The sequence below is a fragment of the Pan troglodytes genome, chromosome 18, assembly GCF_028858775.2.
Source record: "Pan troglodytes isolate AG18354 chromosome 18, NHGRI_mPanTro3-v2.0_pri, whole genome shotgun sequence".
Classification (NCBI taxonomy): Eukaryota; Metazoa; Chordata; class Mammalia; order Primates; family Hominidae; genus Pan; species Pan troglodytes.
The window spans coordinates 5248287-5273074 of record NC_072416.2 but is presented as its reverse complement, the minus strand read 5'-3'; the positions used below and the strand labels follow the sequence as shown (position 1 = coordinate 5273074).

Sequence of the window (24788 nt, the reverse complement as noted above, 5' to 3'; positions counted from 1 at the left end):
CTGTCTCAAAAAAAAAAATGTGGCTCTGCATTTTAAAAAATCAGTTTTTGTCTTCCTGGCAGTTAGTCTCGCGGGTGAAGCTGTTGTGTGCAGCTCTGGAAGACTCGAGGTGACTCTTGATGAGAGACTTGATGGGAGGAGAAACCCACAGGCCATCTGTTTTCCTCTGCTACCAGATTCATTTGCATTTTAATCTATTTGCTAATGAAATGATTGCTACATTTAGCAGTTTTGAGTGTGGGATGCTGGATATTTTGATGTTGACATTTTTCTAAACACTTGTTAGTGACTAAACAATGTGCTGCATACTTCAGTTGAGCCTGGATTTGTTTCTGGTGGTTATGAAAATGTAATTAGATCTCAAATTAATTTTCCCTTGAGAGTTTCTACTTTTTTTTTTTTTTTTTTTTTTTTGAGATGGAGTCTTGCTCTGTCTCCCAGGCTGGAGTGCAGTGGCCTGATCTCTGCTCACTGCAACCTCTGCCTGTTGGGTTCAAGTGATTCTCCTACCGCAGCCTCCCTAGTAGCTGGGATTATGGTGCCGCTACACCCAGCTAATGTGGTGTATTTTTAGTAGAGAGAGGGTTTCACCATGTTGGCAAGGCTGGTCTTGAACTCCTCATCTCAGGCAATCTGCCCGCCTCAGCCTCCCAAAGTGCTGGGATTACAGGCATGAGCCACTGTGCCCAGCAAAGACAATTTCTACTCTTTTTTTTCTTTAAGTGAGATTGGGGGGGCTGTCTCACTATATTGCACAGGCTGGTCTTGAACTCCTGGCCTCAAGTGATTCTCCTGCCTCAGCCTCACTGGTAGCTAGGACTATAGGCACACGCCACTATGCCTGGCTACTTTTAAAATTTTTTTTTGGAGAGATGGGGTTTCACTATATTGCACAGACTGGTCTTGGACTCCTGGACTCAAGCCATCCTCCCACTTCCGCCTCTGGAAGTGCTGGGATTACAGGCATGAGCCACTGCACCCTGCCTGGTTTCTACTTCTAAGAGATGGAGACTGCTGAACCTCATACCCAGACAAGTTAAAGAAATTGAAACTCTAAGTTCTTATATACTTATTTTATGAAACAAAATTCTCAGAAAATGCCCAGTTTACCCATGGGCTACATTTTTACAAGTTTCAATTTGTTTAAAACTCAGGGTTTGTTTTCCTATCAGAGGTGTGGTTGGGGGCTCGGGCTCCGGGCTCGGGCTGGCTGAAACCTGAGTGCCTGCTGTGGAAAATAGCAACAGGACCAGCACCTGGTGGTCCCATCTGCCTGTGGGAATAAGTAGGGGGCAGTGACTAGTCATTGAGTGGCGCGGGGGGATGTGAGAGCCCCTCTTCCAGGGACTTGGGGGATGGCACCTGGTAGCTTTAAGGACCTAACCTGTTGATGGTGCTTATTCTCCCAGCCACATTCTGTTGAGAACATTGGCCTTTCCCTGTTCTCAGTAGACCTGTGCCGTGGCACGTCTTTCACATTTCTCAGCACTGATGAAGTCACAGAAGCTTGTCTCGACAGTGCAGTAGAAGGTAGAAGAGGACAGAGGGGGTCCTGTCCTGAGTGGGGAGATTGATTGATTGCCAGGACTGAGAAGGGGGTGTGGAAAGACGTGGTTGGCAGGAGGCTCCTGGTGGGAAAGAAGCCACACTGACCTGGGCAGGCCTTGGCCATGAGGAAGGAGCCCCAGGGAGCCAGCGTGCGAGGCTGCTGGCGAGGCAGGCCACAGGTCCCCGCCTTCCCTTGGGGGTGGTGTGTGCACCTGTGTGTGTGTAGCAAAGCCCAGTGATCAGGTCATAACCAGGGAGTGGGGGGCTTGCATGGTGACCCCACACCTGTGAGGTGGGCACTGGTGTTTTTGGTGGACTTCTCCTGTGAGGAGCTTTTTTTTTTTTTTTTTTAAAAAAAAAAAAAGAGCCTTGCTCTGTTACCCAGACTGGAGTACAGGGTCTCGGTGATAGTTCACCACAACCTTGAACTCCCAGCCCAAGTGATCCTCCCACCTCAGCTGGAAGTGGAACCACAGGTGCACACCACCGTGCCTGGCTCTTTTTTTTTTTTTTTTTTTTTTTTTTCTATTTTAAAAAGAGACAAGGTTTTGTTCTGTCACCCTTGCTGGAGTGCAGTGCTATGACCATGGCTCACTGCAGCCTCAGCCTCCTGGGCTCAAGTAATTCTCCCACTTCAGCTGGAATTACAGGTGTGCGCCACCACAGCCAGCAGATTTTTTTGTTGTTGTTTATTAGATGTGAGGTCTCGCCATGTTACCCAGGCTGGTCTCCCAACACCTGGGCTCAAGCAGTTCTCCTGCCTTGGCCTCCCAAAATGGGAGATTACAGGCATGAGCCACCACGCCTAGCCCATTTTATTAGGGAGGACAACGATAGTAGACAGGTGCACCTAGGGTCTTATTACTGTAAATTGTTCCAGAGATTTAAATTTCAGAAGCTATTGAGTAACTGGAAGTGTTTACTTACTACAATTTGGGGTCACCAAGTGGGTGGCAGATGGATTGGGCTGTGCAGGGGCTGAAGGACTCACCCGCAGGCCCAGAGTCGCTGGCCTCCCTGAGGCTGTGCTGCCTCCATGGGACTGAGTGCTGGGACGGGGCATTTTGGGAGCCTGGTAGGACCCTACCCTGCACGTGGGCCCTGGCCGTGCGTTTCCTCCAGATCGTGGCAGGCGGTCTCGGGATGCTGTTAATGCAGTTGAATCACCACCTCAAAATGCTACAAAATCTGCCCTTTACAACAATAGTAGTACAAATAAACATTTAGACACTTCACGCTCAAAGAGGGCTTTTGCTCGGGCTTTTTATTTCACAATTGATGCTTAAAAGTGCTTTTAAAGGCAATATTGCAACTATATTTATTTATTTATTTATGTATTTTTTGGCTGCAGAAATGAAGTTATTTATTAAAACACACCCATGGTAGCAAGTTCTGATGGGTCTGAAGAGGAGGCAGGAGCACGGTGTTGAGCTTGTAAACATCGTCCTGCCAGGGAGGGACCCTGACAGGTGCTTGGCTGACATGCTGTGGCCGAGGCAGGAAGGACGTTGCAGAATTCCACGAAGGCAGAAGACTACCAGTAGACAGGTCCCGTGTCATCACACCCGTGAGAGTGGCAGTGGTCTGGTGGCCACAGAGATGTCTGACAGCGTGGGTCTGGAGCCGGTGATTGGCTGGCTTTGAGAGGCTCCTTCAGGAGGTGCCTGGACCCTGATGGACAGCCCCCAGCCTCACACTCCCCTTGAGGTTTGCAGAGGGTGCCAGAAGTGACCCCAGAAAGGGTTCTCTGAGGTGCTGCGGTCCCTACCCAGCAGCCAGGGGCTCTGTCTGGAAGTGGCCATGTCGTGGCCGTGCTGAACCGCTATGAGTCCAGAGCTTCCCGGGCCGCCTCTGCTCTGCTGGGAAGGCTCCGGGGCTCTCCCCACCTTCTTGAATCTTTGCTCAGATATCACCTTCCCAGCAAAGGCTGTCTGATTATTTGAATTTGCACCACCCTCATCCAAATAGTCCTGTTCTCTTTGCCTGCTTTATTTTTCTCATAGTAATCATCATCATCTGACACGCTGTGCATTTTCCTGCTCTGTGTATTGAAGTCTGTCTGTCCTGCTGGAATGCAGGCTTCTGGAGGGTGTGGTCTTGGTTTCGTTCTTTGCTGTACTTCCAGTGCCCAGGACGGTGCCCAGCATGGAGTAGCTGCTCAGCCAATGCTGTGGTCTTGATGGGACTGCATTCGCTTTACATGATTGAAGCGGCTGGCGTGGAAGCTGTGCCATGTCATGTAAAGCATGCAGTGGGAAAGCAGTGGGGTGGGGGCGTCTTTGTATTACATCATCTGTTGTTGCCGTTTAAAAATCCAGAGGCCTTTCTACACTTCAGTTGGATGTTGATTTCAAAATGACCGATGTTTCTTTCTGACTCATGAAGGCTGCTGTCTTTGGAATCTGACATTAGAGGGAAGCGAAACTTTACAATGTGTGGGGCAGCCTGGTGTGGTGGCTCAGGTCTGTAATCCAGCACTTTGGGAGGCCAAGGATGGCGGATCACTCGAGCCCTGGAGTTTGAGACCAGCCTGGGCAACATGATAAGACCCCACCTCTACAAAAATACAAAAATTAGCTGGACACGGTGGTACACACCTGTGGTCCCACTACTCAGGAGGCTGAGGTGGGAGGATCACTTGAGCCCAGGAGGTCGAGACTGCAGTGAGCTATGATCATGCCACTGAACTCCAGCCTGGGAGACAGAGTGAGACCCCGTCCCAAGACAGAAAAAAAGTCACCAGGCATGGTGGCACATGCCTGTAATTGCATCACTTTGGGAGGCTGAGGCAGGCAGATCACTTGAGCTCAGGCGTTCGAAACCAGCCGGGACAACAAGAAAAACCCCATCTCTATTTTTTCGAAATTTGTGTATACAAAATTTTTGTATGAAAGCTGTGTGGTACATGTTTAGCTGTTTTATGTTTCACTTTCTGGACATGAGTGTGATCCTCCCTGCTCTTGCAGTGCCATCTAAGCTGTCATCAGTTTTCCTGGGCGAGTGATGCATCTCCCCAGCTGGTCTGTCTCAGCCCCTGGCCAGCCAAGGGGCTGCCCTTGACTCTCCCAGCACCCGCCAGTCTCTGCATAGCCACCCCCACCACTTTAACTGGATGGTTGTGTATTGAGGTCAGGCTGGACATCAGCTTTCTATGGGCAGGGACGGTGTCCTCTTATTGGCTGAGTAATTGGGTCCATAGTGTAGGTAAGTCACCTCCTTTAAGAGACTTTGATAAGCAAAATGGTGAATATATTCTTTTTATTTATTATTATTTTTTATTTTTGAGGCAGGATCTCCCTCTGTCGTCCAGGCTGGAGTGCAGTGACATGATCTTGGCTCATTGTAGCCTCGACCTCCCCAGGCTTAGGTAATCCTCCTACCTCAGCCTCCCATTTAGCTGCGATGACAGGCACATGCCACCGTACCTGGTTAATTTTTACATTTTTAGTAGAGATGGGGTTTTGCTGAGTTTGCCCAGGCTGGTCTTGAACTCATGGGCTGAAGTGATCCACCCACTTTGGCCTCTGCGCCCGGCCTATTTTTTTTTTTTTTTTTGAGACGAAATTTCACTCTTGTTGCCTAGGCTGGAGTGCAATGGCATGATATCAGCTCACTGCAACCTCTGCCTTGCAGGTTGAAGCGATTCTCCTGCCTCAGCCTCCCAAGTAGCTGGGATTACAGGCATGCGCCAAGAAGCCCGGCTAGTTTTTTTCTGTTTTTAGTAGAGACGGGATTTCTCCATGTGGTCAGGCTGGTCTCGAACTCCTGACCTCAGGTGATCCTCCCGCCTCCCAAAGTGCTGGGATTACAGGCATGAGCCACTGCACCCAGTCTTTTTTTTTTTTTTTTTTTTGAAGACAGTTTTGCTCTGAGGCTGAGGCTGGAGTGCAGTGGCATGATCTTGGCTCACTGCAACCTCCACTTCCCAGGTTCAAGCGATTCTTCTGCCTCAGCCTCTCCAGTAGCTGGGACTACAGGCATGTGCCACCACGCCTGGCTAATTTTTTTTCTGTATTTTTAGTAGAGATGGGGTTTTACCATGTTGGCCAGGCTGGTCTTGAACTCCTGACCTCAGGTGGTCTGCCTGCCTCAGCCTCCCAAAGTGCTGGGATTACAGGTGTGAGCCACCACACCCACCCTCTTTTTAACCTTTTGTTTTTTTTGTTTTTTTTTTTTTGAGGTAATGTGTCATTCTGTCACCGAGGCTGGGGTGCAGTGGTGCAATCTCAGTTCACTGCAACCTTGACCTCCTGGACTCAAGCAGTCTCCATACCTCAGCCTCCTAAGTAGCTGGGACTACAGGTGCACACACCACACCTGGCTAATTTTTGTAGAGACGGGTCTCCCTGTGTTGCCCAGGCTGGTCTTGAACTCCTGGGCTCAAGTGATCCCCCCACCTTGGCCTCCCAAAGTGCTGGGATTATAGGTGTGATGTACTGCGCCTGGCTAGACTGAGTCTGTTCTTATGGCTTTGGAGAGAGTGGTGTGCTGCAGATGTCACTCCACGTCCTGCGCTGTGTGCAACTGAGCAGGATAGAGCCTCACGTCTCCCCATAATGCCTCCAGGACTGTGGACTTGGGGTTGCCAGATAGGCTGTGAGCTGTGCGAACAACACGGATGTGCCTGTCTGGTGGGGGCGGATGCAGGGGCTGGAGAGGGTCCCGAAGTGAAGGCAGTGGGGTCCTGGGAATTCAGGTGGAGGGCTGTGGAGTCTGTGCTGCAGGCGCTGCCCATCTGGTGGTTGTAAACTTGTCATCTTCTCCCTGCCCCTTCAGCTTGGCCCGGTCCCCCGCATCTCCCCCATGCCTGCATCTCATGAGTACACACCCTCTGTCCTCTGACTCTGGCTGAGCCCTCTACCTCATAGCCACCAAATCAAAAGCAGGCCAGGGCTCAGCTCAGGCTCCAGGTCATTGTGCACCTACCCACTGCGTGCTTATGGTTTCAGACAGGTGTGCACAGCAAAGTAAGACAAGTGAGTGTTTACGTTGATGTATCAGGTGGCGGGTACTCCTGGGAGGAGAAGCTTATTCACACCTTTGAGTCTTTTGGGCTGGGTGATGTTGCCAGTCATCTTTTAAAAATAAGATTTAGGGCTGGGTCCGGTGGCTCACACCTGTAATCCCAGCACTTTGGGAGGCCGAGGCATGTAGATCAGTTGAGGTCAGGAGTTTGAGACCAGCCTGGCCAACATGGTGAAACCCCATCTCTACTAAAAATATGAAAATTAGCAAGGCGTGGTCAGTACCTGTAGTCCCGGCTACTGGGGAGGCTGAGGCAGGAGAGTCACTTGAACCCCAGGAAGTGGAGGTTGCAGTGAGCCAAGATCATGCCACTGCACTCTAGCCTGGGCAACAGAGCGAGACTCTGTCTCAAAAAAAAAAAAAATGAAAAATTAGCATTAGGTGCATGAATGTTTACAGATAGGAAAAAACCTGGCTGAAACCTTTCTCTTGTGACAGGCTCTGGGAAGTAGTAGAACACAATGTTTTTCTAACTACTGTCTCAATCACCGATCCCCCATGGGGTACAGTGCTAAGAATATACCCATGGTGCGGGAGGTGGAGCTTCATGCTCCTTTACCTGCTGCTGGGGTGGGGTGCGTGGGGGTGTGGCTCCTTCCCTGAAAGATGACACTATCTCCTAGCCCGGCAGGGAACAGGCTGTAGGTCAGATGCACCCAGCCGATCTTGTTTCCAGCGCTTTCCTGGCTGGAATGGCTCTCGCTCTGCAGTGGTGTGCTGCACCGCGGAAGAAACAAGGCGTTCTTCATGGCAGTCAGACCTGGCTTGCTAGATGTGTTTTTCATCCCACTTCTGTGCTGAGAGTTTGCTTAATTAGTAAAATAAAATAAAATAAAATCTTAAATCAGAGAAATTACTGGGTGTAATCCCACAGCCAGTGAAGTGTCAAAGGCTGACATTTGGAAACAGCATTGTCAAGCAGAGTTTTAGCCAAAACCTGTGTGACAGCTGAGCCCAGAGTCCAAAAGAAACTACCAGAGGGAGGCGGCTTGCTGCCGGAGTGTCCTCTGCTGTCTGCGAGGAGGAGGGATCGCGGGCACCTCTCACCAGGAAGATGGGCTTCTGCCCAGATGTCGGGATTAGTGGCATCGTCCCACAGTAGGGGTCTCACTCTCTGCTGCTGAGGAAGTGGCACTGTCACCCCGTAGGAGTGTGTCCCCCGCTCCTCTCATTTTCCATGCACTGGCCAGTCTGTGCTGCTTTCCTCCCCAGATGCCCTCCGTTCCCTTCGGCCCCTTAGCTCCTGTCTGCCGTGGACTCACTGTTCCATGAGGCTCTTGGTCCTGCTTCAGTAGAGTTTTCTCCATTTAAAGTCACGTCCCCTGTGGGGAATCTCACTGCCGTTTCACACTGTGTGTATTGTGGAAATAAGGTTCTTCCTGTTGCCCAAACATAGCATGAGGATTTTAAAGTACGCTGCTTCAGCCTGGGCCCTCCCCACTCTCTCCCAGGCTCCCTGTGCCCGTGCCTGTGTTTCTGTCTTCCCCCGTCCCAGGTGAGGCTGCAGGGTCACGTTGCACACGTGGCCCACTCTGTGCAGAGCGCTTGGAGGGAGGCCACTAAGACTTGGTGGGTTTCTTTCTGATGTGGGGGTAAAGTCTATGAAGACAGAGCAGGGTTTCTCAGCTGGGAGTGGTTGCCCTGTGGCCTGGGTCCCTCTATTGTGGAGACCTGTTCCTGGTAGCATGTTGAGCAGCACCCCCGCCTCTACCCAGCAGGTGCCAGTAACACTTTCTCTCCTGCCCCAGTTATGACAACCAACAACAACCAAAACTTAGAGCCTGGGAGGTTGAGGCCACAGTGAGCCGTGATTGCACCGCTGCACTCAGCCTGGGCAACAGAGCGAGACTCTTATTCATTCATTCATAAATAAATGAATAAAACTAAAAACATAGAATTTGTTCACGTATGAGATTTTACTCAGTGGCTCACTTGTCAGTTTTTAATAAAGCAGTGTGTTCCCTTGAATCTCTGCTGAAATGGAAGCGTGTCATGCATGCTGTCCTCTGGCTGGCCTCTAGCTCCGCACCCCCACAGGTGCTGCTCTGCCTCTGGGCTGGGAAACAAGGTCTGGGCTGGCACCTGCCTCTGGTGGAGACACAGCTGGAGGCCACCTTGCCGGAGGCCAGAGTTTGCCACTGTACTCCCCTCTTGCCGTGTCCTTGAGCTGTGCTTGGGGGCTGGGCACACAGATGAACTTACGACCACGTTGGTCTGATGCACATGGTGGTGGGACAGGTGTAGGGGGATGGCCTGGCAGAGACAGGTGGTGGTGTCCCCTCCCCGACCTGTGTAACACTGATGGCCGCTTATGGGAGCAGCCAGGTTAATTTGCAGCCACGCTGTGGTGCCTGGGACGGTGCAGTGTGAAGTGCCGGCCCCTCCTGCCTCCCTTCCCTTGTGCGGATCCCTACAGATCGGTGCAGTCCTGCTCTTCCACAGTCCAGGGCAGCCTTGGAGCCCCTGTGCTGTGTCCAGGTACGCCCATGGCTAGCCAGCCTTGCGAGGACAGCCCAGGCCCATTACGGTTCTTGCTGGCCCCCAGCCTGGTGATTATGACCTTTTTCCCACTGAGTCATGATTCAAGAGTTTACTTTGTTTGTGAGCCTGCGAGTCTAGAGGGTTCCGTGCTTCAGGGAAGCCAAAGCCTGGTGCTTGCTCCGGCTGCTCAGCCAGCCTCTCGGACACATGAGAACGTTTCTCCACCCTCAGGTCTACAGCCCACCTTCTGCAGAGCTGGGAACCTTAGGCTTCACGTTATGTTTCGCTTGGATTTGTGTCATAGCTGGGCTCGATGGCTCAAACTTGTAATCCCAGCACATTGGGAAGCTGAGACCAGAGGATTGCTTGAGCCCAGAAGTTCGAGGCTGTATTGAACTATGATCGATTGCGCCACTGCACTCCAGCCTGGGCAACAGAGCAAGACCTTGTTTCCCCGCCTGCAACAAAAAAGTTGTCATCAAAGAAAAATCCATAATCCCGATAGTTTAATGACCATAGTTTCATGTTGTGGTTTTCTTGTTAGTGTCTTCTGTAGCCATGCCTGTAACACTTTTGCAATGTTAGTATCTGTAACAATTTTGTATTCTCATATATATTTCACTTTTCAATTAGATCTCATTTCAAGCTTATAGAAAAGTTGCTGGAAGAGTACAGAAAATTTCAACATCTCCTTAACCCAGATACACCACTTGCTTTAATTTTCTAACCATGTTTTCATAGATTTTCTATCTATTTTTAAGGGCTGTGTATTATTTCATTGAGTGTCTATGCCGCAGTTGACTTACTCTCTTCTTTGTTGTAAGCATGTAGGCTGTTGTAAGCTTTTGCTGTGATACCCAAAGCTGCAGTGGAATATTTTATAAATGTGGCTTTAAAAGTCAATCTCTTAGGCTGAGCTTCTAGAAGGGATTCAAAGGGTAATTACTTTGTGTCTGAGAGATTTTGTATGTTGGAAATACTTCATAGTATTCGAAGTTTGTTTTTTTTTTTTAGATGGAGTTTTGCTCTTGTCACCCAGGCTGGAGTGCAGTGGCGTGACCTTGGCTTACAGCAACGTCCACCTCCCGGGTTCAAGCGACTCTCCTGTCTGAACCTCCCAAATAGCTGGGATTACAGGTGCCCTCCATGACGCCCAGCTAATTTTTTTGTATTTTTAGTAGAGATGGGGTTTTGCCATATTGAGCAGGCTGGTTTCCAACTTTTGACGTCAGGTGAACTGCCTGCCTCGGCCTCCCAAAGTGCTGGGATTACAGATGTGAGCCACTGCGCCCACCCTGAAGTTTTCTTAATGTTCGATTTATTAAACTATATCTGTTAAAAATGTTATTGAGCATTTAATACCTACTAGAAAATGAAAATGTGTACATTTTATTGATCAGACTCTTTTAGATATTTATTAGGAAGCCCCGTGGTCACATTTCATCACTACTGTGTGTTTGGTTAACTCCTTCTTGTTTTCATACTGGGTTTTTTTTTTTTTTTTTTTTGGGATGAGTCTTACTCTGTTGCCCAGGCTGGAGTGCAGTGGTGTGATCTTGGCTCACTGCAAGCTCTGCCTCCTGGGTTCACACCATTCTCCTGCCTCAGCCTCCCGAGTAGCTGGGACTACAGGCCCCCACCACCAGGCCCAGCTGATTTTTTTGTATTTTTAGTAGAGACGGGGTTTCACCATGTTAGCCAGGATGGTCTCGATCTCCTGACCTCGTGATCCGTCTGCCTCGGCCTCCCAAAGTGCTGGGATTACAGGCGTGAGCCACCAGGGCCCGGCACATACTTATTTTTGTGCCTTGTCTGGAGTTATAATGAATGTAGCTCATCTGTAAGAAAGAGAAGCCATTCTCCTCCTGGCCGTGGCGCCGGTGCAGAGCCGGAGTAGGGTGTGTCTTCTGGGTGGCCCTGCCTGTGTCTGCCCCCGGGGCTGGCCTCCTGCCTGGGCCTGGACCTCTGTGCTGCGACTGCTGCCAGGCTCCTCCTGTACTTGCTGCCTGCAGCCTCCCTTCTCCACCTCTGTGTTCCTCGGGTTGGGGTCACGGGATGTTCTTTCTAGATTTGTTTTTGTCTTATGTGTCTTGAAATCTTTTTTTTTTTTTTTAATACTTTTTTGAGATAGCATCTCACTCTGGCCTAGGCTGGAGTGCAGTGGCACAGTCATGGCTCCTTGCAGCATTGACCTCCTGGGCTCAGGCAGTTCTCCTGCCTCAGCCTCCCATGTAGCTGGGACTACAGGCACACACCACCATGCTTGGCTTATTTTATTTTATATTCTTTGTAGAGACAGGGTCTTGCTGTGTTGCCCAGGCTGGTCTTGAACTCCTTGCCCCAAGGGATTTTCCTGCCTTGGCCTCCCAAAGTGCTGGGATTACAGTCATGAGCCACCCTGCCCAGCCTGCTTGTTTTAATTAATCTGTTTTTAGTGTTTTGCTTTGTTTCTTGAGACAAAGCTTTGATCTTATTGCCTAGGCTGGAGTGCAATGGGGTGATCTCAGCTCACCGCAACCTCCACCTCCCAGGTTTAAGTGATTCTCCTGCCTCAGTCTCCTGAGTAGCTGGGATTACAGGCATGTGCCACCACTCCTGGCCAATTTTATATTTTTAGTAGAGACTGGGTTTCTCCACATTGGTCAGGCTGGTCTTGAACTCCCGACCACAGGGGATCCACCTGCCTTGGCCTCCCAGAATGCTGGGATTACAGGTGTGAGCCACCTCACCTGGCTGTTATTAGTGTTTAAAAGGATTGCAGCTTGGCTGGTGGCAGTCCCTCTGTCCTGGCACAGACGCAGGGGGAGACCCTGTGTCTTCAGACAGCATGGACTTCAGGACCCTACTCAGAGATGGAGTCAAGAGCTCTCCAGGGTTCTTTGAGTGGGGAGTTGTATCGGAAACCACCATCAGCGCGCCTGAGCTCGCCTCGCGTTGTTCTTCTGTAGTGCGGGGGGCCACTGCCACCACCGTGAGGACACGCTGGGGTCTGGGGAGGGATTGTTATGGCTGTGGGTGCACCTTGCACGTCTTGCCGACCTAGCTTTGCACGCTGATCTTCCCTCCGTGCCCGCTTACATTGTTAACTGGGTTTCTGCCCTCCCTCCTCTCCTTCGTATTTCTGTGTCTCATTGACAACTGTTCTGTAGTCGCTTTGTTGACAGTTGCCAAACTGCTTCCCAAAACATTTCCACTGCAATCCCGGTTTTTGGTGCCAGCCACAGTGGTGTGAGTACGCTCGCTTTATTATAGTCTTGCCAGCACTGGGCGTCTCTGTGTATTGTAAACACATGCGATCATCACTCTTATCTCTCCATCCCCCCCACAATTAAAGATGTGCCGTGCTATCTCTGCTCAGGTTACCTTGGCCTTGGGATGAGTTGGCTGGAGGCTCAGGCAGCGCGAGGGACAGGAGGAGGGCGAGGCGCTGCCTGGTGGAGTAGCGGGGAGCCATGGCACGGGCAGGACTCAGGAGAGGAGGCCAGCAGCTCACAGCAGACCGCGGGGCTCAGCTGGCCTGCCCTGTGCTTGGGGTTTGTTTTTGAGCGTTGACATGAGGTCCTTACACCTTGGTCCGTGCATTGAGAACAAGGCAGCTGCCTTGAGCCTTACCTCCTTTTCCTCTTTGTCCTGTTTGAGATGATTGTTCCCTGGTGCCGTAAAGAAATAGCACTTGAACATAAATGTAATTTATTTAGTAAGGCCATTTTTATTTCCTGCAGAAAGGGTACACTCACCAGCAGTTTTGCCACGGGAGTACACTGAACACAGGAGACAGGGTCATTCGTAACCTGATGCGCCCACCCTACCGCGGTGTCCGGTTTCCATTAGCTGGAACCGGACCTCACATTCCGTGTTTGTCCCGATTGGCTGGCAACTCAGAACTTTTAAAAGAGGCAAAGGTAGAGGAAAACAAAGGAAGGAGGAAGTAACTTGTGGAATGCTGAAAAAGGTAAAAACGCTTTCAAATAAGGAAGACGAACAGGCTATGGACCTAATGTTTGATTGGACCTGTATAAGCATGTTAGGGCAAATATTTAGGCTAAATTGTGGGAGCTGAGAACATAAAGTACATTGATTATCATGGCTAGTAGATATTTAAGAATGTTAGCACAGGTCTTTGAATACGCTTTGCTTCTCAGAGAAGTTACTATTTATTCCTAATTAAATGGGGAGGAAAGTCTTTGAAGAAGAACCTCTATTTTACCTTTTACAGTCCCCCACTATGACGCCATGCCCATCCAGTCCAGCATGGTGTTATGTTCCTGCCCATCCCCATCAATGGTGAGGTCCCAGACTGAGTCCAGCACAGCCCCTGGCATTCCTGGTGGCAGCAGGCAGGGCCCCGCCATGAACAACACCGCATCTGAGCCTCAGCCCGGCGCCGGCTCCCTGCAGCACCCCGCCACCGCAGCCTCAGAAGAAGCGGCCTGAGGACTTCAAGTTTGGGAAAATTCTTGGGGAAGGCTCTTTTTCCACGGTGAGTATTTGCTGCTGCTGTGTGTCAAACGTACGTGATTTCCTTGGGGAGGCTCACCTTCCTCGGGGCTTGCCGGAGACTCCAAGCAAGGCTGGTGTCCTTCCAGGCAGGAGGTCTCAGGCCCCTTGAGGGGTGTCACCTGTTGTGAAGGCCACTTGAGTCTTTCGGGGCCAGGTACCCCCCAAGCAGATGACGTGATGAGTGTGGCTAAATATTTAACCTGGTTTTGTAGATGAGAACGTTAGACCCATCTCTTGATGGTCTGCGGAGGTTTTTTCTAATGTAGTTAATTTCATTTTAACCTGGCATCAGCAAGTTACATTCTGTGTCCTTGTGTCTCACTGGCAGGGCCCTGGGAAGCTGTTCTTTTTCTTAGATTGAAAGTTAGTATCTCTCCAGAGGTTTTTGGGGACATTTATTGACCTCTTCTTATTTCTCTGTTTTTTTTTTTTTGAATACATAAAACAGTACGCTCTGGACATTTGCTGGAGACGCAGCCTCCAGATTCTTGTGTTCCGAGTTTCACAAACAGGAGTATTGTCGCAGTACTCTCAAGTCACACTTGTTACCTGTCTTCGGGGTGTTTTTTCCTCTGAAAGCAAAGAAATGCAGGTTGAAAGCAGCTGACATGGGACGTTTTGCTGACGTGGGACCCATGAAGCCGTGTGTGGTTGTGGATTTAGTGAAGGTTGTAACAGGCTCAGGGGAGGCCTGAGCAACTCGGGGTGCACTGTCTCCATCTGGGCCTCTATAAAGAGACGGAGTCCCGTGCCGCCACTGTGGTCGCCAAGGTGGCCGCCGTGTGCGTGCTAGGGCCATTCCAGGGAGCCCTGGGGGCACCTCACTCTGGAGGGCCTGGGTGAGTTCCTGAATAATTCTTTCTTGCCTGACCTTTGTGAAGAAACCATAGGTGAGGTTTATTTTCCTTCTTTCTCTTTTTTACACATATGAAATATTTCACAATGCAAAGAAAAACATGAAATATAGCTTAGCCATATTCCCAACATATTGTTTTAATTAATGTTAACTTTTGCTGCCCTTACACTTTAGATTTTTTAAATTGCAGGTTTTATGAAATAATTTTTTTATAAACGGATTATGCCCTCATGAAAAATACCTTCAACCATGAGACTAGTCCCCAAAGTTTTGGGGACTCAGATCCTTTCAGAAAGAAGAAACTCTTTGGAAAACCTTGGGCATTCTGCATGGCTGCTTACAACCACCCAGTGAAAGAACAGGCCTCCTCTTTTCTCAGCTTTACCTGTTTTTTGAGACAGAGTCTTGCTCTGTCGCCCAGGCTTGAGTGCAGTGGCATGATCATAGCTCACTGCAGCCTCGACTTCCTGGGCTCAAGTGATCCTCTTACCTCAGCCTCCCAAGTAGCTGCAGTTACAGGAATGCACCACCGTGCCCAGCTAATTTTAAAATTTTTTGTAGAGACAGGGTCTCACTTTGTTGCCCAGACTGGTCTTGAACTCCTAGGCTCAAGTGATTCTCTCTCCTCAGCCTTGCAAAGTGTTGGGATTACAGGTGTGAGCCACTGTGCTTGGCCTCAGTTTTACTTCCTTATATTTCTCTTTTTAATTTAACTTTATTTTATTATGTATGTATTTATCCTTTTAGAAACAGAGTCTTGCTCTGTCACCTAGGCTGGAGTGCAGTGGTGTGATCATAGCTCACTGCAGCCTTCACCACCTGGGCTTAAGCGATCCTCCTGCCTTAGCCTCCTGAGTAGCTGGGACCACAGGCATGTGCCACCATACATGGCCCTTAACATTTATCTTGACTGAAAAAGGAAGACTCATCTGTGAAATTGCCTGTTTCCCTGGGTTCTGGAGATGGGTGGAGAGCAGGCACTGTCCCTCCGGGGCTGTGGTCCGTGTCTTTCTGAACCTGCACCAGGGAGGTGCCCGGGAGAGCACGGTGAGCCGGAGGCTCCTCCATGGGGCTCTTTGGAATCCACAGTACTGGGTCTCAGATTACATGTGTTACCCTCAGTTCTTTCTCAGCTTTCCTGAAATGGAGATCACATAAAAGTTGACTTCCAGGGGAGGGGGAAAGGACAGTGATAGGAGGCTGGGCAAGAGCCAGGTGCAGCACCGGAGAGCCGGGAGGCCCCCTGAGGACGGTCACAACCTCCAGGGAGGGACACGTCACGCGCCATTCTCTGGAAGAGGATCCTTCCTTCTTGTAGGAAACCTGCTTGTGAAGTGTTGAGTTTAGACAACAGAAAGATCACATCAGTATCCCCTTAGAAAGGGTTCCACTAAATATCAGTGCTCGTTCACAATTCTTTCTTCCTTTTTTCTACTTACGAAGCTAGCACGTGCTCTTGTGGAGAAACGTGACCTCACAGAAACACATGAGCTAGAGAGGGGAGCCCTGCCCGGCCCACTTCCCTTTTCTCCCTGGCAGCTGAGAGCCATCCATGCGTGGCGTATTCCTCTGGGAAGATCTTGAGTATGTAGAGTCCCCAGAATCCAACTTCATTCTTCTTGAGTGCCGCGGGGCATCTCACATGGTGCTTTCCAGGATCTCTTCTGACGTGTCCCATCAGGAGTCCTGCCCCGATTGCGGCTCACAGCCCGGGGCCAGGTGGACCTGGCCCTGTGGCCTCCTGAAGGTCTTCCTGCCAGCCCCCAGGAATGTCACGGGACAGGTTTCCTCTGCTCCCTGCTCCTCAGGCCGTCCCCCTGTGGGTGTCTTAGGAGACACTGTGTCCCACTTGGTGGTGGTGGGGCCTCCCTGGCACAGCTGTCTCACACGCTCTCTGGCTAAACCGTGGGCCCACCAGGAATCTCCAGTCTGGTGCCTCAGGGTGTGCCCCAGGCTAGTCCGAGTGGAGGGTCTCTCCCCTGTTTGGGATGCCTGCCCTGCTGGAGTGCTCTGTCTCGGAGATGGGGTTTGAGTGCAGGGCTCAGGGGTGCTAAGGAGAGGACAGGGCAGGAGGCCTGCTGCATCCCGGGAAGGTGGCTCCCTCTTGTGGGCACGCAGGGCCATGCATTGTTGGTTTAGCTCCCTCTGTCCTCTACAGCCAGGCTCTCTTCATGGTATCCGCGAGCGCCATCATACGAAATGTATGATAACAGTTATTTCCAAAAACGAAACTTCAGGGCAGCCTTTGCAATGAATGTATACTAGAAGGACATATTGTTGTCACAGAAGCCCCTGTGCCCTGCCACTTGTGGTGGCGCCACTGTCTTCCTTCTGTTGGTGAAGGGCGTGGCAGTCGAAGAGGCTCCTGAGTTTATACTTGTGTTGCACCGTTAGGACTATTAGCAGCTGATCAAGAAGCTTCTGGAAACAATGGAGAGATGGATATGTTTTCTCTTAGCTGTTAGAACACATCAACACGAGCATTGGCTTTTAGCTCTACTTGTCAGTACAAGACCCAAAATATTTCACTGTAGATTCAAGCCTTCAGTGGGGACAGGAAGCGTGCGTGTGGGGCAGAGGGACTCGTCAGACCCAGTGTCCTGGTTATTACATTGTGTGTTTCTTTTTCTCCTTTTCTTTCCAAACCAGGTTGTCCTGGCTCGAGAACTGGCAACCTCCAGAGAATATGCGAGTGAGTATGGGCTGCAGGGAGCTGCGCATCCGGGAGCAGGGCAAGCGGCTCCGTGCAGGGCGGCCGGGGTGGCAGGGCCGGTGTTTCTGTGCTGATTTCAGGGTACGGGACACTGTTGGCTTTAGAGACCACCAGGCTGTTGTGTACAATGTTTGAAAGACTTTAATTTGTACCAGTTACCTTTGTGAGTCATGTCTTTAGTGTTTTTTGTTGTTTCTGATAGTAACTCACTTCTCTCTCACCTGAAGTTAAAATTCTGGAGAAGCGACATATCATAAAAGAGAACAAGGTCCCGTATGTAACCAGAGAGCGGGATGTCATGTCGCGCCTGGATCACCCCTTCTTTGTTAAGCTTTACTTCACATTTCAGGACGACGAGAAGCTGTGTATCCTTTGCGTGGTTGGTGCCGTCTGAAGCCACACCAGTCACCCCTCTCACTTGGAATCAGACCCTGTGTGTTCCCACAAGCAGCCCCCGCTCCCTGCCGAGTGGGGTCCCTCAGGCCGCTGACATTCAGGGAGGCAGCCGAGGCAGCGCCAGGGTGTGGCTGTGAGTCTGCACAGGACGTTACTTCCCGGAGAAGCCACTGATGTGGCTCCAGCACAGTCCTCGCTGCTGCGGCTTGCTTGGTCGGTGTCCCTTGCTCCCCTAGAGCGCCATCTTTTCTGTTATTAAACCTTGGCTCAGGAATCTGGGAGGCAAGGCCCGGTGGAAGTTGGGGTGGGCCCCACCTCTGCCCCATCCAGCTGACCTGTGGGCCTGCCAGTGGCTGGGCTGGCCACGCCACACCGTCGTCGCCCCCAGCAGGTGCAGTCTGCCTCTGCTCTTCTCCTCCCCCGCCACCCTCCAAGCTGGCCCAAGTGTCGTGGCCTCCCCATCCTGCCTGGGGAGGGGCCTGAGTCCTCCCACCTGTCCTCCCCGTCTCTCCCCAGCACCCGGCTCTTCTGTGTTAGAGCTTTGTTCTGGCCTGCTCCCACTCTCAGCACCATCCTGCAGCTCCTTCGGCTGCCGGCGGAGTGTGTGTGCTCTCTCTGTTTGGAGGTGCTTGCCAAGTGCAGGTTGATGGGTGATGGGGATGCGCTGCTATGCCGGGTGGCGTCTCTGCCCACGAGAAGCTTCGATTTTGGTGGAGGAGCTGGACGTGCACTGACGATCCGTGTCAGAGGCTTCCCGGCAGCAAGATGTGCTGCCAAGAGTCTTAGGGCTGGGTAGGGGCTGGCGGCAGTGTGGGGCTCTTTCAACTCCTGGGCAGGAGTGTGTGGGGGGGCATGAAAGGCTGTGGTGGGCTGGGCCCCTGAGCCGTGGCAGCCTGGCACTGACTCTGGACTTCCTTCTCTTTGTGGCGGGGAATGTGGGGTTTGCTGTGGCTTCTCCTAGGCCAGGCGGGAGAACGGGCAGGAGAGCAGGGGCAGGGGCCGTGATCGAGGTCTGATGAACAGACCGGTCAAGAGAATGGAGTCAGGGGCGGCTCCTGGGAGGTGGCCCTCAAGCCTAGCGCACAGCGGTGTCTGCTGCTGAGCTGGGAGAGACCGGGGCGGGTGCTGGGCTGGCATTTCATGCATCCGCTGGTGCCGCCATTCAGGTCTGAGTGGGCACTTAGGTGCTGCCAGCAGAGCTCCAGGAGGAGTCAGGGCCGTGAGGACTTTCACAGCGAGCTGGCAGGCTGCCCAGAGGTTGGCTCCTCTGTGAGTGGAGCCTGGGTTCCCCCAGTGCAGGGGTGAACACGAGGAGGGGCCCACCGAGGAGAGGAGATGGTGATGGGATGTTGCTCCCGAGCTCGAATGATGGAGACCCAGAGGCCACGGGATCAAACGGTTTCTGATGGAGGGTGCTGGCTGCCCACGCAGGGGTTATGAAGCGGTCAGGTGCACACAGCCTGACCCGTGGATCTGCCCTGTGCCAGTTGTTGATGGTGGGTAGGCAGTTTCTTGGGGGGACTGTTCAAGGAAGAGTAAGAGGTGAGGAAATGGAAACGATGCAAGGTGCTTCCCTGAGATTTTGCCTAGGGAGGAGCGGGGCAGTGGCTGAGCAGCTGCCAGGCACGTGGCCCGGAGCGGGCTTTGCTGTTGGTTCGTGGAAGGTTGTAGAGAATGCTGGCCTCCAGGCAGGCCTGCTGTCCTCCAGTGTCATCCCTGTTCCTGCCTCTGTCTCCCGCTCTCAGTGGCTTCTTCACGGTATGTTCTGTCTCTCACCTTCACGTGCCCCGGGGCCCTGCATGTCTCTGCCCCCGTTTGAGCCACGGGAGTCCCTCTGGGCTTCCGGCAGAGCCATCGGAACACGGCTGCTTGTTGGTTGTGAGGCTGCAACAGAATTGCACACGCTTGACCTCTCCCATCCTCTCCTCCCGGGGGCTCAGAGTCCAGAGGAGAGCGAATCTTGCTGACTGATTTCCAAATGGGATTGGCCAGAGCGGTGCAGGTAGTGGGAACTCCAGGTCTTTGTCCAGCGGTCCATGTTGCCCTTCGTCATTAAGTCAAATTCCAAAGCCCCGGGAGGTTGCGAAGGTTCACTCGCCCCTGACAGGAACGAGACCCAGGGACTTCTGCCCCACCAGGCATCCTCGGTGTGGGTTGTATTTAGAGATGGGCCTGGACAAGGGGCCACTTTGGGCAGCCTTGGTTGCAAGTCCCTTCCCTTCTGGGTTTCTCTTCGTTGCCCTGAAGCTTCAGGTTCATCCTTGGTGGGAGATGATGGTGCCCTGGCAAACAGAAGTGAGCAGGCAGGCCAGCCTGGCTCTGAGCACGAGCCCCCCTTCCTGGCCTTGAGAGCCACTGCACAGGGCAGGCAAGGATTTGGGTCCCCGTGTCCTGGGCTGCCAGTAAGTGTGAAGTATCTGGAGGTTTCCGGTAATGGGGATGGACGTTTGCCGCTTGCCGGGGAATCTGTATCTGGGATCCATTTATTGTCAGTCTTAAGTCCTCTTGGAAAAGGAGGCTACAGATGGAGCCATCGTAGGGCAGTGGTGCCCAGAGGAGGGGGCCTCCCAGACACACTTCATGAGTGTAGAAGTTCACGAAATGGCTTTTGTCTTACAAAGTGTGTCACTTGGCCAGGTGCGGTGGCTCACGCCTGTAATCCCGGCACTTTGGGAGGCCAAGGCGGGCAGATCATGAGGATAAGAGATGGAGACTATCCTGGCCAACCTGGGGAAACCCCGTCTCTACTAAAAATACCAAAACTAGGGGGGCATGGTGGCGCGTGCTTGTAGTCCCAGCTACTCGGGAGGCTGAGGCAGGAGAATTGCTTGACTCCGGGAGGCGGAGGTTGCAGCGAGCCGAGGTAGCGCCACTGCACTCCAGCCTGGCGACAGAGCGAGACTGCATCTTAAAAAAAAAAACAAAACAAAATGTGTCACTTTATCCACGGAAGGAGCCTGCATGGAAGGGGCAGTGCCACGCGTGGATGCGTAGCACATAAAGCCGGGGTCTCAGGGCAGGGGCTGTCACGCTCTCCGACCCTGCTCCGCCGGCCCCCGGGATCTTTGTGCATTGAAGCCTGCACGTGAGTTATATGCGCTTTTTGGTCGGGGTCTGTAGGCCCTGTCACCAGCGGTTCCCTTTCACTGAGGCCGTGGACACGGCCAGGGGCCAGAGGGGCAGTCGGGGCTGAGAGGCTCTGTTCCTGTTTCCTCGAGACCGTGTAATGGTGTTCTTGATGAGAAAGCCCTCATCATGCTGGTGCCTCGTCTTGGAGCTGGGGCCTGGGATGCCCGGCAGATCCAGTGACATGACTGTCTTGGGCCACAGGTACTTTCAGTTTGCACTGAATTAAAAATTCTTATCAGACTTTTAAGGTTAGTTTTCCAAAAATGACTTTTACAAAATAAAACACATGAGCCAGGCGTGGTAGCGCGTACCTACATTCCCAGCCACTTGGGTTGGTTAAGGTGGGAGGATCGCTTGAGCCAGGGAGGTTGAGGCTGCAGTGAGCTATGATTGTGCCCCTGCACTCCAGTCTGGGCAACGGAGTAAACCTGCTCCAAAACGAAACAAGAGATTTTTACACTTCCTTAACTGCACAATATTCAGATTTCGGCCTTAGTTATGCCAAAAATGGAGAACTACTTAAATATATTCGCAAAATCGGTTCATTCGATGAGACCTGTACCCGATTTTACACGGCTGAGATTGTGTCTGCTTTAGAGTACTTGCACGGCAAGGGCATCATTCACAGGTAACCTCGGGGGTGGCTGGGTGGGTTTGCAGGACGTCAGTTTGATGATCAGGGCCAGTGACCGTTTGGCTCACAGGCCACGGCTGATGCCCAGATGGCCCCCGCCCTTGAGGTCAGCCAGGTTGGAGTGCTCCCTGGATGGGTGGGACTGAGATGCCTGCCTATGCCACAGCCTGAGTGCCAAGGCGAGGCCACACGTCCACGGAGCGCTGACGTGGAGAGGCTCTCCTGCCAATACCACATGCAATGGTTGCGTGTCTTTCCTGGCGAGCTAATGATTCTTTTCACCATCTTGACTGATGCTTTTTATCTTTTTCAGTTGTAGCTTCTGTGTGTACTTCTTTCTGGTCTCATTTTTCATGACTTTCTGATAAAGTCAGCTCAGAAGTGTGCATAGCTTTCCTTTTGTGCGTTAAAAATGATAGATTTTACTTCGTTAAAAAGCGACTTAGAATGACATGGAGATGTGAGGTGGTGAATCCCTACTGTGTCCAGTCAACATTTGTTGTTTGTGAGCTTTAGGCCTGTAGCCCTGGTTGTCAGCCTGTAAGGATCATATGCATTCATTCGTTCGTTTTGTTTTCAGCAAAATTTAGAGTACGTAATAATGTTGCTGTTTTAAGTATTTCTTCTCAAATGTGAAAATCTACTTTTACAGGGACCTTAAACCGGAAAACATTTTGTTAAATGAAGATATGCACATCCAGATCACAGATTTTGGAACAGCAAAAGTCTTATCCCCAGAGAGCAAACAAGGTGTGTGAGTTTTATTTCTAGCAGAGCCTGGCTCTGTGCTTCAGATGGAAAGCGACTTCTGAGGAGTGTTTGCATTGTGTCATCTTCATCAACGACTGAGGTGGGGATACCTTGGCTGTTCTCAAACAGATCTTGAACTTTCTCTGGGCAAGACCCTGCCACGCCAGCAGGTCTTCCTGGGGGGGCCCCAGGCAGTGTGTGTTGGTGTAGAGCGGGAGGTCACTGGTTCTCCTCGGCGCCTGCTCTGGTTCATCCTCCCTACTCGTCTTCTGGACAGTGTGGGGGGCCACATTCGTACCCAGCCACCCGCGTGCGGGATGTGGAGCCGGTGTGGTCAGCTCCTGGCTCCTCCTGCCTGTATTGCAGGTAGTATCCGGGCGCGCACATCCCTGTACCTCGGTGCGCTCCCTCCGTTAGCTGTCCGGACAGTCTGTCTCCCTGCTGGCCACGTGCATGTTTGTCATCACAAAGCCTCCGAGTCCTGTTCCCAAGGGTAGTTTCTAGCCTTGGACCATGTTGTGACAACTCCATCGGAGATGTTGCTGAAAGTCCACTCGGGCCAGAGAAGTGGCCTAGGTGGTCTTAGCCGGCCGGGGGCGTCTCGATGCCCTTCAGGTGCTTATTGGGTAGAAATCACAAACTCTGGAGGTGTAAAGAAAGGCAGTTGAAATTCTGAAGAGTGCTCCGGAGTGCTGGGTAGAGAGAAGATAAAGCCTTGGGATGAGGTTTGGGGAAGCTGAAGGCTGCTGTGTGCATTATAAGTGACCTTGAAGATGAACCTCGGGTGATTGCTGGAGTCTGTCTGGGTCAAGAGGCTGGGTCCAAGGGCCTCCAAGTGGTGCATGGGCCTCTGCCTGGGCTTGGGGTGCCTGTCAGAGAAAGGCCTCCATAGAGGGCTCTGTGGGGGTGAGAGGTGCTGGAGCCCGGTTTGGAGGGACGCGAGTGCAGGTTTGTTGGTGGAGGAAAGATTCAGACAGAAGTGACCGTGTTGTTGTAGCTGCTCTCGTGTGGAAGAGGGGAACCGTGAGCACAGAGCACTGGTGGTTCTGGCCTCGTCTCCACGGACGGCCAGCCGGCCCCCAGTAGCTGGAGGAGAGCACAGCTGGGTGGAGAGCAGGCCCTTCAGCAAGGCAGGCACTCTGGACTCAGCTCGGCTTTTCTGTTTCTTAGGAATTGGCCCTGTATTCTGTGTGCTGGGAGGTACCCAGCTGGTGCCTGTGGGGCCTCTCTTGGCACCTTGAGGTAGTTGCTCGTTTCCTCCACCGGGCCTTATCTTTCCCTTCTGGGCGTTTCCAGCCCTGTGTTTTCACACTCAGGGCTCTGGCTGAGATTCTGTCAGTTGGTGCTTTCATCTCTGCACAGTCATGGAGGCCCTAAGACCTTGTCTTGGATGTGGGAACTTCTCTCAGAATCCTCAAACATCACCCTGGCTGTGCATGGGAGCTCACACCTGTAATCCTAGGGCTTTGGGAGGCTGAGGCAGGAGGATCGTTTGAGGCCAGGAATTTGAGACCAGCCACTGGGCAACATGATGAGACTCCATATCTACAAAAAAGCCAAAAATCATCCTGGTGTGATGGCACACACCTGTAGTCCCAGCTACTGGAGAGGCTGAAATGAGAGATGGATGATGCAGTGAACTAGGATGATCCCACTGCACTCCAGCCTGGGGAACAGAGCGATCAACTGTTAAAAAATAGTAGTAATAAATAAAAAATAAAAGAAGCCTGTAATCCCAGCACTTTGGGAGGTCGAGGTGGGCAAATCACGAGGTCAGGAGATCGAGACCATCCTGGCTAACATGGTGAAACCCCGTCTCTACTAAAAATATAAAAAATTAGCTGGGCGTGGTGGTGTGCGCCTGTAGTCTTAGCTACTCGGGAGGCTGAGGCAGGAGAATCGCTTGAACCCGGGAGGCAGAGGTTGCAGTGAGCCACGATCGTGCCACTGCACTCCAGCCTGGGCAACAGAGTGAGACTCCGTCTCATAAATAAAGAAATAAAAAAATCACCCTTTTGGGGCTAAGATCGAAACTAGCAATCAAGCCGGAGCCTCTTGTTGTCTAAGGTGGCTTAGTCCTGCTGCCGTCCGCTGCCTTTTGTAGCCCCGTTCCCCTCCCCGTCCAGTGGCATGCCAGAGTGCGCCCCTCCCGCCCAAAGCTGCACAGAGCCAGGGCGGTCTTCCTGGCGTTTCAGACATGCCCTGAAACCTTGATCTGTTTGACTCATTCCTGTTAAATAGTAACCGTCTTACTGACTGGTAATCCTGCTTCTGTGTACACAGTGTAACCTCATCTCCCTCAGTGTTGTCTGTGACAAAGTTGAACCAAACAGGAACTTCTGTCTCGTAAGCTTTCTTAGGATCTGTCAGTGTCTTGCTGTCCTTGTGCTGACTTCCTGCCCAGAGATGAGCCCACAACATTCCGTGGGGTCAGGAGCGCTGCGGGCTGGCTCTGCCCCCAGTCAGTCCCGGGAACCGCTCTCTGGGCTGTGCCCACAGCCAGCCTCAGGAACCACCTCCCTGGGCTGTGCTCTGGGCATTTTCCCCTTCATGTGGATTTTCTTTGTTTTTTTTTCCTCCTCCCTTATTGCAAGGCTTTATTTATTCATAATTTCAACTTTTATTTTAGATTCAGGGGATCCACGTGCAGGTTTGTGACGTGGGTAGAGTTTCTTTGGAATCTGGTATTTGGCACAGGGATAGTCTTGTTGCCCTGTAGCCACTTAAAAAAAACGGGCATTTAAGTGTGCTGATGA

General features: G+C 51.8%; 1 protein-coding gene across 1 annotated transcript in view; it reads left to right on the top strand.

Moving 5' to 3' along the window:
• The window catches only part of LOC112205915 (putative 3-phosphoinositide-dependent protein kinase 2), a 64819-nt gene that overhangs the window by 24306 nt on the left and 15725 nt on the right, over nt 1–24788 (top strand). Inside the window, 6 exon segments of the mRNA XM_024350052.3 lie at nt 13271–13454; nt 13456–13534; nt 17060–17102; nt 17351–17488; nt 21132–21276; nt 21935–22032. Coding sequence (XP_024205820.2) covers nt 13271–13454; nt 13456–13534; nt 17060–17102; nt 17351–17488; nt 21132–21276; nt 21935–22032 — 687 coding nt within the window.